The sequence below is a fragment of the Mercenaria mercenaria genome, chromosome 9 (genome assembly GCF_021730395.1).
Source record: "Mercenaria mercenaria strain notata chromosome 9, MADL_Memer_1, whole genome shotgun sequence".
Classification (NCBI taxonomy): Eukaryota; Metazoa; Mollusca; class Bivalvia; order Venerida; family Veneridae; genus Mercenaria; species Mercenaria mercenaria.
In genome coordinates, this window is record NC_069369.1 from 16,152,336 (window position 1) to 16,167,228 (window position 14,893).

General features: G+C 34.0%; 1 protein-coding gene across 7 annotated transcripts in view; it reads right to left on the reverse strand.

Annotated features, from left to right (window-relative positions):
- Positions 1 to 2,137: 2,137 nt before the first annotated feature.
- Positions 2,138 to 14,893, reverse strand: part of LOC123546570 (clathrin interactor 1-like) — a 43,607-nt gene continuing 30,851 nt past the window's right edge. For 3 of the 7 annotated variants that reach the window (XM_045332971.2, XM_045332975.2, XM_045332967.2), the window contains 5 exons: positions 14,232 to 14,309; positions 11,920 to 11,988; positions 10,482 to 10,602; positions 10,123 to 10,212; positions 2,138 to 7,133 (listed from right to left, as the gene is read on the reverse strand). In XM_045332971.2, coding sequence (XP_045188906.2) covers positions 6,955 to 7,133; positions 10,123 to 10,212; positions 10,482 to 10,602; positions 11,920 to 11,988; positions 14,232 to 14,309 — 537 coding nt within the window. In that variant the 3' untranslated portion in view covers positions 2,138 to 6,954. The remainder of the gene's footprint in view (positions 7,134 to 10,122; positions 10,213 to 10,481; positions 10,603 to 11,919; positions 11,989 to 14,231; positions 14,310 to 14,893) is intronic. The other 4 variants (XM_045332976.2, XM_045332968.2, XM_045332978.2 and 1 more) reach the window with 2 other exon arrangements.

A 14,893-nucleotide genomic window follows, 5' to 3' on the forward strand; every position in this document is an offset into this window, starting at 1 on the left:
CTGGAACATTTTCGCTATTTTGTGAAAAAACGAGCTGGATGGGCCCCCATTCTGTTTATATCCTGATGTTCGGTAAGGACTATTAAATTGAGAAATGCAATAAAATTGGGCGTTGTTCTTGCAGCGGGATCATTGCAGGCTGTTTAAAAAGTGCAAAATTGATGGTTTTGGCATGCTATTTTTCATGGTGTAAACCTTCCGTTTTAATAACTATCTTTATTCTTGTATGAGAATCCTGATCTTGCCATTAATTAAAAGCACAAAACATGCACGCAATTTATAAAATGGCCACCTTGATTCTGCTCGTAAGGGAAGTGCAATATTGTGACTCACTACATGCAAGACCGTCCGTGCCCAAAATTTTCGCATCAAACCCGAGATGGTTACAGAAAACAAAATTTTCAAAGGTTACAGACTATTAAATTTTTCTTAGGTTACAGACTGCTAATATTTTCTAAGGTCACAGACTAATAAATTTTCTAAGGTTACAGACTGCTATAATTTTCTAAGGTTACAGACTACTAAATTTTCTAACGTTACAGACTGCTAAATTTTTTAAGGGTAAGGACTGCTAAGTTTTCTACAGTTACATACTACTAAATTTTCTAAGGGTACAGACTGCTAAAGTTTTTTAGGATGAAGACTGCTAAATTTTTCTAAGGTTATAGACTACTAAATTTTCTATGGTTACAGACTTCTATTTTTTCTAAGGTCACAGACTACTAAATTTTCTACGTTTACAGACTGCTAAAAAATTTTTAGGTTACAGACTACTAAATTTTCTAAGGGTACAGACTACTAAATATTTCAATGGTTACAGACAGCTAAATTTTCTAAGGTTACAGGCTGCTAAAATTTTTTATGAGTAAAGACTGCTAAATTTTTCTCAGGTTACAGAGTACTGAATTTTCTATGGTTACAGACTGTTTAAATCTTCTAAGGTTACAGGCTGCTATTTTTTTCTAAGGTCAAACTCTACTAAATTTTCTAAGGTTACAGACTACTTAATTCTCCAAGGTAACATACTGCTATTTTTTCTAAGGTTACAGACTACTAAATTTTCTAAGGGTACAGTCTACTAAATTTTTATAAGGTTAGAGACTACTAAATTTTATTTAAATTTAAATGCAGTGTTTCGGGATTTGAAATACGTCTGAATTTGGCTCTTGCAGAAACATATCATAGGTAACATGAGCTGTCAATTCTCAACTATTCGAACTGTTGTCCCAAAAGCAGGAATATTACTCTAAATGTTAAAATATCTAAAATTTCAATCCAGTATCTGCATTAGTTTTGGAGACAGTTCTTCAGTTCAAAAGGGACAAAATTTTGCAAAATACATGTCAGAGTTATGGGGCTTAATGCTATACTCTAGTTTTATAAACTGGAAGAAACATGATGTTTCAATTCAATATTTCCATTAGTTTATGAGATAGTAACTTGCATGCAAAACTTTAACCAAGATAAGTCCAAAAGGAGGTATAATTCAGCCAAAATGCATGTCAGAGTTATGGAACTTGACCCATTCAGGTTGGTAATGGACTCAGAAAAAGAACAAATATGCATGAAAAACAAGAAGTTTTCAAGTTCAAAATGGACAAAATTTTGCAAAATACATGTCAAGAGTTATGGAACTTGATGCTATCACCTAGTTTTATAACTCCTAAGACACATGTGAAGTTTCAAATCAATACCTTCATTAATTTTAGACATAGTATCTTGCATGCAGAACTTTAACTAGGATTTTCTAAGTCCAAAATGAGGCATAATTTGACCAAAACATGTCAGAGTTATAGGACTTGACCCAGTGAGGTTGGTAATTGACCTAGAAAAGGTACAAGTAAGTGTCAAAGCTACATGCCTTTAAATGACAGCTATACATATCTGCATGCAAAACTTTAACCAAGGTGTGATGCTGATGCCCGGGTGAGTAGAACAGCTCGGACTATTAGTACTACAGATGTCCCTAAATCATGATCTATCTCTGATTTTCAATTGTGCATCTACCATACCTGGAACATATGCCTTTAATGTGAACAGATGCATGAAGAAACATTGTGCCAATTCTATTGGAGTAATCACTGTTTAAATAAGATGGTTTTAAAGAAAATGACCCCAAAAATTGAGGAACTAAAGCTTGTTTACATACATAGATTTTATTTGATCTTTTTATTTCCATCATATACATCCACATGATTGTGTTAAAAATCTACATAGCCTAACAAGTGTATATAATACAATAATGATCAATGAATATAAAACAGTTTTTAGTTCCAATATTGAATAAACAATTTTGAATAGGCATGCACTGATTTACAATTTATATAACAACTCTATAACAAACATATACTTCACTACCAGTAAAAGAGGACACACCAAATTTAGCCATTTTTTTAAATAGTGTAGCAACATTCAGATGATACAGTAGAATATAGAAAAATATCCCGTCACACTTGAAAAGCCAATGACTGCAACAAAACTAACAGAAAAATTTCCCCTAAACTATTAAGATGCTCAGCTGATAAGGCACAAATTAAAGATTTATCAGAGTATGAGAATTTTTATTAACAAGATTGGACATAATCTGAAAGTTGCAAAAATACCCTATACACTTGGCAATGTTAAACAGAAAGCAGGGTATACAGTCAGTGCTGAAGCTGAAATTCAATTCAGTTCATGATAGTTTACTGCTACTAAATGAGCTGTCATATACAACAAATGATCACTTTTTTCTAGAACTGGTAGTGAAATACTTACATATAACACTCACAACATAGGTAACACAACGTTCATACAAAAATGTGCACACATCTCGATGGGATTACAGAGTATACAGGTGCCTCCTTTTTAATCATATTACTCTGCTATAACAGAAATCCTACACAAATCCCAGTTTTACAGTAACCGCACTTTCTGCACTAGTCTTCGCACAAAAACTCTAAAATATGGAAGAATCACATACATATAGCAAGATATGCTTGCTGTCAAAGTCATTCAACACTTCTTTTTTCAAATGTATGAACGTGGAATAATTTCTACACAGTATACAGCATTTTCTGCAGGAAAACCTCAAAGTTTTATTCCATCATTTGAATCAAACTGCAGATGACTGCAATGGCCAGTTATTTAAATGAAAACTATTTCCAAGCAAACAACATTTTTCAAAACCCTTTTCTTGTAATGAAAATTACCATAATAGAAAATGTAAAAGCAAATAGGGACTATGATTATAAGATTATAGCAGGCATAAAGCACATTTTGCTTTACACCATCATTGCTTTTTAAAATATATTAATATCTGCATATAAATATCAGTGTCTCTATTCAGAATGATATCAGGAAGAAGATAAATAAGTAAAACTTAGCATGAAACAAAATGATATGCACATAATTGAGCCGCGCCATGAGAAAACCAACATAGTGCATGTGCAATCAGCCTGCGTATCTGTGCAGTCTGGTCAGGATCCATGCAGTTCGCTAATGGTTTCTCTAATTGCAATAGGCTTTGAAAGCGAACAGCATGGATCCTAACCAGACCGGGCGGATGTGCAGGCTGGTCTGGATCCATGCTTGTCGCAAATGCACTACGCTGGTCTTCTCGTGGAGTGGCACATATTAAGTATTTAGGCCTTTCTTCTGAAATGAAACAAAAGAAAATCAAGCACTTGTTCCAATTCTGATTTAACTCTTGAACATCAGAGATGAGTTAGCTATCACCTGCACTATCTGAACATTAAGAAATACACAATAAGGATAAATCAGTCAATAAATAGTTCAATATTTACAAAGTTCAATATTTATCTAACACTACCACTGACCATCAGAAGTAAATATCTTTTGTTCGAAATGTCAAAAAACTCGAGTATGCCCTTGATCATACATCAATTAATATTATATTAAGTAGTTATGACTTCATACTTTTATTCCATTAATTTTTTTCCAAGCCTGATTCTACTATAAGTAATAAAATCATTACATACTGCCATTCACGTACATACCTAGTCTGAATTAAAGTTAACAAGCTTATAAAAATGGCATCTATATTTTTTAACATTTCAGGAATTTCCTACAAATGACATAAGTGTGATTCAATATTTACATAAACTTCAATGTGTAAGAGCAAAATTTACAAACTTTTGTAATATTCTTAACAAGCATGAATTAACCTGAAAACCTACAATACAGATCATGTTTCTTAAAATATCTCTGGTACTTATAAAGCGTTTAAAGTTATACGAACAGCAAAGACTGACTAAAGCTCAAACATTGCACAGTTTCTACTTGAGACCAGCCAACAGCCTAAAAAATTCTGATCTAAACTTGGATATTTACATACTGCTTAACTTAAATCATGAGTAATAAGGGCATACACTCAAGTGTATATCTAAAGGGAAGTAATGACACATAGCCAGCAAGTCTTTAAGATAAAGGTTCTCTCTAATCCCATATCAATGTTAGACTGAATACTTGTACATCTTTCGACTCAAGCAATAAACTTTGTTTTGGAAGTTTTTGTTGAAACTTTCACAAGAGGCTAAATTAAAACAGACATAAATTTGAACAAGGTTGTCTTGTTTATTGTGGAGTAGGGAATCAAACCTGGGGCCATAATCACATCAGCCCAAGGTTTCATGCAATAATTCAAAATATCTAAGACAGTGCATGCAGTGAACATTGCAATGCTGCAGCATTCTATCCAGAAAAGCCAACAACTAAACACTGTTTCTATAGCAATGATTTCAGCAGTACACTTGCAATGGCATGAACACTTTCCAGTCTTTTTGAAATCATATAAAAATATGTATACAGCAGAAAATAGAGCCAATTCCAGAGTATGTAAATGAACAATGTTTATCAGATTATTATATCATAATGATTAACTGAAAGCAAGCCATTTTTATAATACCCAAGTTTCATTTAGGCATGTAAACCACAACTGGTTTTTAATGTGATCAAACTAAATGTTGAGTTCTAAACATTGCATTAAGAAAGCCAGGCTTTAATGGACACATTTCCATAAACTACATTAACATCTTCAATTCAATGACAATCTTAACCTTTACCCTGCTAAATTTCTATAATGAACTTGCCCATCTTTCAACTGGACAGTACCACTGACTGTTAAAAGGGGTTTTTACTAAAAACATACTGACTGAATGGCGTACAGAGTAGATCATGATCAGACTGCACAGATTTTAATTATTTATTTAGGTAACAGTGCACCTCCCAAATTAATTATTTATTCAGGTAACGATGCACCTTTCCAAATACAAAAGATGCTATAATTGTAACATAATTCATCTATTATTTCTTAAACAGCAGCATACTGCTGCAAGAAATGGAATTGCAGCTATTGTCTATTGCCGATAAAATGGTTAATGAATACAAGAAGGCTGGAAGGAATCTCTGACTTTAGGAAACAAGTTACAACAGTATTATGATTCAGAATGCTGGATATATGAAGTTCTTGATACAGAGTGAAAAATGGGGGTAGTGTAGTATATGTATGTCCCAAGTCCTGCCCTGTGACCTATCCACTTCAGTATGGTCCAGGTATTCATTTCCATTACTGTTGTGTAGACGTCCATGAGAATGTCAAATAAGCTATAGAAATGATCTTGTTAATTAGTATATCCAATGAAAAGTGGTAGGGGTTAAGATATTTCGTTGATGCTGTGTTAGAGCCTTTGAATAAACTTACCGGTAATCCTTAAGTAAACAAACTTAATCCTAAAGTTTGCAAAAATATAATACATTAACAATCAAGGTCAAGATAAAGCTACCATAAACTACACAACATCACTGGAAACAATCAATATTACAACTAAACAACAAACTGCGATTACTGACAATTAACATATCACAGTAAAATCCTACAAAACAAAAAAATACATCAACAATTTATTCTATTTTCACTATCTAAAATTATCACTTGAAGTTATGTTTTTGGCCACTGATCTCCATCATCATGATCATCATCGTCTTGTTTAGAGTTGTGGTCCACATTCCTACAGTAAAACAATTCATTATTCGAGAACAGCCAGGCTGTTGTGTAATTCAGTAAGTCCAAACAGATATTTTTACTGGAAGTGATACATTTAGGTGTTCAGGCTTGCATATCTGAATTTTCAGCTGAAACACAGGTCTGCAATATGCATTTTATTCAATACTATAAAAATGCAAGAAGAGAATGAAAGTTTTCACAATGACATGTTTCTAGTTTGAGGAGGAAAACATGATTACATGGGTATTATCAATCACAGAAATTTAACCTTCTGGAGCCTTAAAATATTGGAATGTAAAATGTCATTGCACAGTAAATAAATTTCACTTTCTGAAAATTTATAATTTTACAAAGTAAGTAACCAGTAACTGTTGCTATAGTTTTCATTCTGTAATGAAAAAGCCAAATTACAAGCAGAACAAGCAATTTTTGGTAAGCTATCCCAATTTTTCTGTAGTGCATTTTCTTTAAAAACAATACTTCTTCATTTTGATAACTATTCACGAAATGTAACAACCTCTTACAAATATCACAGTGTTACATCATCCATTAAGGAACATGTTACAGTCAGTTTCAAATATTTATAAACTTGGAGAACAAGTTAACTATGTTTCATGTTTATCAGGCATATCAAAGTTGCACACTTTTCCATAAACCTTTCTCAGTACAGTATGGTATGTCATTTCCAGCAAAGTTTCCTTCATAAACATCAAAGGTTGCTTCGATATTCATCAACACCTCCTATTGAATAATGGTGAATATTAATGTCCTGTTATGAATAAACATGATTTAAATTCTTCTATTACAGATTCTTTTATTACAATGCTGCCAAACATTCTTTGAGAACTGGAGAGGCAGCAATATTTTCCGAGCTATCATCTTTGGTAGACACTAACAATAACTTGGAATGATTCATCACATTGTACTTGAAACATCTAAAACATGTCTCATTATTTCATGCCACCAAATGCTGCAAAAGCATTATCAGTTCTTTGTTGAAAGGCAGCACCACCGACCATAGTGTTTTGAACATTCATGGTTGTTTGCATTCTAACCGCACTTCCACCTGGTGTCATCACTGAGCCCTGCATACCATATCCTGCCTGGGTACTCATTCCCATTGCCATACCTGAATGCAGAAGAAAATTGTTAATGACATGCAAGACAATCATTGTGATGTAGCTGAGCAACGCAATATAAAAATTAGATGTGTGTCCATATGACACTGGTGCACCCCTTCCTGTCACTGTACATGGTTTCATACATCTACGTGAAGTAAGTTTAATGTTACTGGAACATAAACTTTTAAGCACTTCATGTGTATTTTTAACTAAGTCAAGAACTTTTTTTGAAGTACCATACTCCTGATTTGGCCAAGTAAAATCCAATATGGAATACCAGGTGCACAACACATGCTACATAACAATCATGTAATGTTTTAAGACTCTAGGTCAAATACTTTCTGAGATACATATGACACAAACTTCTATGCCCTTAATGCATATTTTTGACTTAGTCAAGGGTCATAACTCTGGTCTCACTGAATGAAATTTCAAGCAAAACTCAACTTTACAGGCTGAATAATATTCCTATACTGTTTTTATTTTCAGATATATTTCTGAATTTTAAAACAAAGGGCAGTAGTAACCCTGCAGTTACTGAAGTGATCCAGATAAAAGCTGGGCATGTACCAATGCCTTTTAAGTTCTACATTTGTGTAAAGTTTCATGAAGATCCATCCATAGCTTACTTAGGTAATCAAACATCCCTATTTTTCACAAAATCAGAAGGGAAAACTCTGCTTTTACAGGGTCAAGGAGGATAATACTACATGTGATCAAAGATCAAGTGCTAATTAATAACAAGCAAATTCAATGAATTGGTATCCCCGCCGAAAGGGTTTGTGGTGAGGAACGGCAAAGCAGTATATCCGGCAAAAAGTTGAGGATGTTACTAAGAGGCAAATAATTTCATTAGTCAAAATCAATTTAACAGAAAATGAATGCTATTTTTTGGTGGAGTGGGGGGGGGGGGGGGGGGGGGGTTGTGACTGGGTGAGGGTACAAAAACATCATATGTTGATTATAAATATTGATGAAAAAAAAAAAAAAATTGGGGTGGGGGGTGGGCATGATTGGGTGGAGGAGGAGTGAGGTGGGAGAATGGTACAACTTTGCATGTTGATAAATATTCATGGAAGGTTTGAAAAAAAATAAAAAGGAATGAAAAATTCTTTTTTTTGGGGGGGGGGGGGGGGGTGTGACCAAGGCAAGGTGGTGACCAGGTGTGGGTACACAACTTCACATGTTTATAATAAATGTTCATGGAAAAGAATGAAAGACATTTAATGAAATTCTACCAATTGGTTGGTTTGTTATGTACAAATCTGTAGATTTTTAAACAATTAAAGGGGGCAATAACTCTAAGGAAAATTGACCAATTGAAAAAACAAGAGCTGTCGGAGGACAGCAACGCTCGACTATTCAACAGCCTAGTCGACTGAATGAATACGAAAGTCGAAAAAGGGGCATAATTTAAAAAAAGCAAAATAGGGTTATGGAACCTGCATAGTGCTTATCAGCTCATGACAGTGGACAAGTGTGTGAAGTTTCAATCCATTCCCAATAGTGGGTACTGAGATACCAGCTTACATATAAGAATTTAACCCAAAACTCCTAAGTTTAAAAAGGGGCATAATTTTGTAAAATGCAAAGTTGAGTTATTGACCCTTTGCACTGCATGTCATATCATGACAGTGAACAAGTGTGTGAAGTTTCAATCCTTTCCCATTAGTGGATACTGAGATACCAGCTTACATACAAAACCTTAACCAAAAAATTCTAAGTCGAAAAAGGGGCATAATTTTGTAAAAAAGCAAAACAGAGTTATGGAACCTGCTTTGTGTATGTCAGATCATGACAGTGAACAAGTGTGTGAAGTTTCAATCCGTTCCAATTAGTGAGTACTGAGATACCAGCTTACATACAAAACCTTAACCAAAAAATTCTAAGTCGAAAAAGGGGAATAATTTTGTAAAAAAGCAAAATAGAGTTATGGAACCTGTGCAATGTAAGTCAGTTTATCACAGTGAATAAGTGTGTGAAGTTTCAATCCATTCCCACAAGTGGTTGCTGAGATACCAGCTTACATACAAAACCTTAACCAAAAATTTCTAAGTCAAAAAAGGGGCATAATTTTGTAAAAAAGCAAAATAGAGTTATGGAACCTGTGCAATGTAAATCAGTTTATCACAGTGAATAAGGGTGTGAAGTTTCAATCCATTCCCACAAGTGGTTGCTGAGATACCAGCTTACATACAAAAACTTAACCAAATCGGGACGCGGACGTGGACGCGGACGCCGACGCATGGGCGAGTCCAATAGCTCTACTATTCTATGAATAGTCGAGCTAAAAAATGACAGGCATCATCGAAGTATGTTGGTTCATATCTATTTCAAGTTTCATGAAATTCTACCAGCTTGTTACTGAGAAATTGCTGCAGAGGTGAATTTTTCATTAAATAAAGGGCAATAACTCTAAGGGAAATTGACCAATCAAAATAAAACTTGACGGGCATCATCGCAGTACGTTGGTTCATGTTTATTTCAAGTTTCATGAAATTCAACCTGCTAATAACTGAGATATGGCTACAGACGGACGCACGCACACATGCACGGACGTGATGGACAGACAACGCCATTTCAATACCCCGCTCCTGATTCATCAGCGGGGGATAATTATAGGCAGTCAAACAGCTGTACGGACAATGGCAAATCTATATTCCTCCACCTTTTGAGGGGGATAATTGCAAGTAAGAATATGTTTGCAAAGAATAAAACGAATTATTGGCAACAATAACCACTATTATTTTCAATCTCAAAGACCTTCAGTTGCCTAATGACAAGTTCTAAAACTCCAACCTAACTTCATCATTTTTTTTTCATGCAAGTGTATGAAAACTGTCCAGCTGACTTGCAAAACCCAATTATTATTCTAAGGTGCAAGCTTTGCCACAAATAAACACATCAAAAGGCACCCAGGTTCTTCTTGCACCACTGAAGTCAAGAACTGACAAGACACTGTCAATGAAAAATTAAATCTGTAGAATTGTGCCTTACCACTCATCATTGGTTGTCCTCCCATGTTCATACCAGCCATGCCCTGGGTTATATTACCCATACCTTGATTGGCAGGTGGTGACATCATTCCTAAATATAGTACAGTTTATGAAATTGTATGCTACTGATAACATGGTTATAAATGCTATGACAGAATATTAAAGAACAACTGCACATTTCCAATTACTGTAATTCTGTCCAAGTATAATTAGATAATCCGAGAGACTCTATGCAAAATGGTTTTAAAATCTTTTCTTCCTGGCAAAACTGATGATGTCATATAGAGCATGCTTACTTAAGTAGCCAGTTGAATATAAAGTATCAGAATGCATTTTTATTTTTATCTGACCAAGGTATACCTTTAGTCTGTAGTTGATTCATACTAGGTTTATGTTGTTGTTGGTATTTACTTGCTGGACTCAAGGCTTCAAGGCTAATGTTCACTTTACCAGCATCTGTAGACCATGTGTTAGCAGAATTCTGAAAACATAACACAATATAACTTGTGATAATTCTACTCATTGGAACTTTGTTTATAGTGTTTCTTCTGATTGAAGTATTTCTCAGTTATATATGGTTGTTGAATATTTCTAGATCCTGTGCCACTGAGTTCTATGCAGGTACTAATTTGTCTTCTACAAGTAACTGGCAACTTCCCAACAAGAATGTGGAGGAAGAAAAACTTGTAAATAAAACAATTAACCAAACAAAGGTATCAGCATCACATCCTTGCTGCATATACAGTAAAACCTACTGTTAACTGAGAGTTTTACTATTTTTTCATATTTATTTTCACATACACTTCTTTTTTATTTATTGTTCATCTTTTAATTAATTTGGATACTTTAGGGTTTTTAAACCTGTAAAAGTAATGAATGCATAAACATAAGCGACGTATTGGGCATGATGCTTTCACAATGTAAACAAATTCCTTCCTAGAATTGGTGCCTCTGTCTGCAGAAACCTTAAACTTCAATGCATTCAAAATTTACACTCCATACATAATAATATATAGCATAGTGTAATGTATTATAACAAAATATTCATTCTACAGTATGTTACAGAAAACAAATCTTGTATGTCATGAATATAAACCAAGTACCATCATACTGATTTATTCTCTTAAGATGCATTCTGTAGACACTAGACATAGTTAGTTGTACAAAAAGAAAGAACCGGTAAGTAATGATAAAACAAGAAAGACTGGTAGACTGTTTACAGAACTGGTAAAGCATACAAGGAAGCGTTGGACAATGGCAAATCACTGCTGAAAACAAGTGCTATGATTAGACTGCAGAAAAGGAATACTTTAGGTAAATCTGATACAACAGCTGTGACAGGAGACAGCATGTTTTACTACTTCGATGCTGGACACTGAAATAGGACAAATTCAAGGAAACTTGAGCTATCACTAGAGTGATTAATACTCCGGCAATCTTGCTTTGTCAGAGAAAACAAAACATTTCAGATCAGCAGGACAGCTCACTATAAACTTTGTGTAGCCAAGCTTAAAATGACAAAACACAGGAGATGATATAGTGAGAGCAGACTGATTACAAAGAGCAAACAAGAAGGAATAGGTGGTAGTCACATACTTACTAAACTACTGTTAAACACAAGTTAAATATCAGCCGCTAATCAAAATAGCAAAACAGATCGATGGGAAGACTGGTGGTTTGAATTAAATATTCTATTATTATTGTGTATTCTGGGCTAGCAAATGTTGAACAGAATACTAGGGGTAGGTTACCAATGTGTTATGTGGCTCTCGATTATGCATATGAAATAAACACGCACCTGTTTTTCAGTGTTTTGTGTACTGGTGGGTACAGTAGAGGACTGTGTGTCACTAGTTGTGTTATCCTGCTACAAGTGAAAATGCACACAACATCAAAGCTACATGTTTCCTTTTATAGAAATATAGTTATCCTAAATTTGAAACCAGGCATCTATGTTCAAGTATCTGCTAACGTGACATTGTGAAAATGTGAAAATCACACCTTCATTACAAATTTCTTAACATTTCCAAATAACTAATCAACCAGGTGTATGCATTAACAGAAAAGAGAAAACAAAGAATTTCCAAAAAGCAAAGTTAAAATTTAATCAATTTTAGATTGACTTCCAAGAAAAAAAAACTCAGTTTGTTACATAAGCTGAGATCACCAGTCCCAAGCTTTTCAAACCAAACTGAGAATTTCAGTATCGAGTTCTAAATCTGAGCAATTTTTTATGATCATTGTCAGGTAACATGTTGCCTTAATTGGTGACTTATTCTCATTAGTTAGTACATCAGACTGTTAAAAGTATTAAAACAAATATTGGCTCAACAGTTATAACCACAATTTCACTTCAAAATTTAACAACTTCAATCTTTTATACTCACATCATAATAATAATACTAAACAGAAGGTAGATAACAAAACATTACTTAATCATGCAGTGAACTGAATAAATAAAATTATCATTATACATTATAACTGAAATGGAAATATGTAAGATGGGACTATATCCCTATATATTTCATGCAGCCGTATGGATCAAGGTATCATGCAGCCTTATAGACCAAGGAAGTAGGACTTAATTCACAATGAACAAATAATCAAAATATTTATCATTTTCACACATGTATATCAATGTTTAGAGCAGTAAAATTTTACTTTTGGGGTGTGCATCACAACTTCTCAACATACTAATAGTTACATTTCAGCAGTATATTCTATTATATTACCGATTTCAAAAAGAAACACTGTATAATCTCTGTGGATAACACCTACTAAGGAAAGCTTTTTTCCACACTACATTTATGCAGCAAGCATTAAATTAAACATATTTCTATGCTCATACATTAATGGTTAAAATTTTGATGCAGTAATATAGCATACTACCAAAATTTTACACGATCAAACTTTTTTTCCGACTGAAAGCTGTTTTATTGTTTTTGTGTATTAATCCTACTACCTCAAGTCCATTACACCCATGTTACCGTATCTGTCAATAAGACGGGTATAGCAACCAAATCACCATAAAGGGAAGGAAAGACATCTGTCACTCAGAATGATTTTGGTATTTTCCTACACAGTATTCACGAAAATCGCTAAAACAACTTTTTACTATGTTGACAGACTGACAATAAAAGACAGATAAAAAGGGCAGAGAACACTGTTGTTGATGTAGTGTAATCATGTAATAACTACTGATGATAAAGATGACTGTTTCAGCCTTTTAAATCTTAGTATCAACCTGTAACTAGTCTCATGCTACTATATCACAATGCAAAGTATGTATCATTACCATCATAGACTAAAAAACACATTAACTCTAAGTGTAGAAAAATACACCTTGGGATCTTTTGCAATGAATATTGTCAGGCTTTTTTTGGACAATTTTAATATGTCAATGGTTTCAATTATCAGCAATGCTACCTTTAAATATTTACTATGTGTACATTGAAGCTTTTATTAACAACAAATTAAAATCTGACTTATTCAAAACTGAGACAAGTGCCCCCTGTCATTCTCCCCTGAAACCAAAACGCTGTTGATTCCCAAAGTTTTACATGAACTTTTCCGCCCACCAAAGTTCTATTACTACTGCCAATTAATCATGCCCCTCAAAGCTTGGTATACTTTTTGTACAGACTATCTATTTATTTTCCTTTGAAATCATGTATGAATATTCTTCAGTTTACATATGTATTCGTTTGTCATAAAAATGCTGCATAGACTTTTGAAGCTCATCCATTCAGAATAATCCAAGCAAAAAATTCCACACCATTATCATTTCAAGAAATCTAACAAACCACATTCTGGCCTGTATATATTGTACCAGCTTGTTGTAACAATCTAAGATTTCCAATTTAGTGCTTCCATACCCCCAATTTACCTCCTCTTCAAGGATGTTAATACAGTGTTTGGAGACTAGTCACAGATTATTACTTTGTCTCTATTCAATCTTAAAACTGTTCTCAGAAATAACCACTCCAATGTTTGACTCAGTGTTAAACTGGTCTCCAGACTCTGTTTTTCAAGTCCATGCCCATGTCTCACATCTATCTAGCATAAAGCAAAATATGTTAAGCTTAAGCACCAGTTGAACCCATGACTTACCTTGGGTGCTGCATTGGGCTGCATCATTCCCATACCCTGGTTGAAACCCATTGCAGCAGACTGTGGCTGCATCACTGGCTGGAAAGGGAGAGAAAACACAACATATAGTGACAACATATAACATGCATTCACACTTAAACTTAAACAACCCTACCATCCACGACCAGGTTATACAGGTAGGCTTTATTGGGCATTTCTTTAACTTGATTCCAGGATATGCAAACCAACACTAACACTGCAGACACCTTATGAAAAAGTTTTGTTTTCCCTTTAAACATATTCTTTTTTTACAAGAAATTTAACATAATTTACAAATTATTTTCTGCACTACACTTGACAAAGCTTGAAATGTATCCTTGTCAGATGAGTTTTCTAGCAAAGGTGAAAACAAAGGAACCTTCTGTCCACTATACAAAACATCACTTTCCCTGAAAATTCATATACAATTAATATCTGCAGTGTTCAAGTTACAATGGTGAATCTATTACATTAACTTTTCATTCTGCTAAATATTCATTTATTTCATCTAAATGCTAAAAATCTTAATTTCCTTTACCCATACATTTCCTTTTTACCAAACATGCATTGCTACAACAATTAATAGCAGTACTACTACCCTAAAAGAAAATCTGTGCTTCACATCTTATGTAAAAATTAGAATC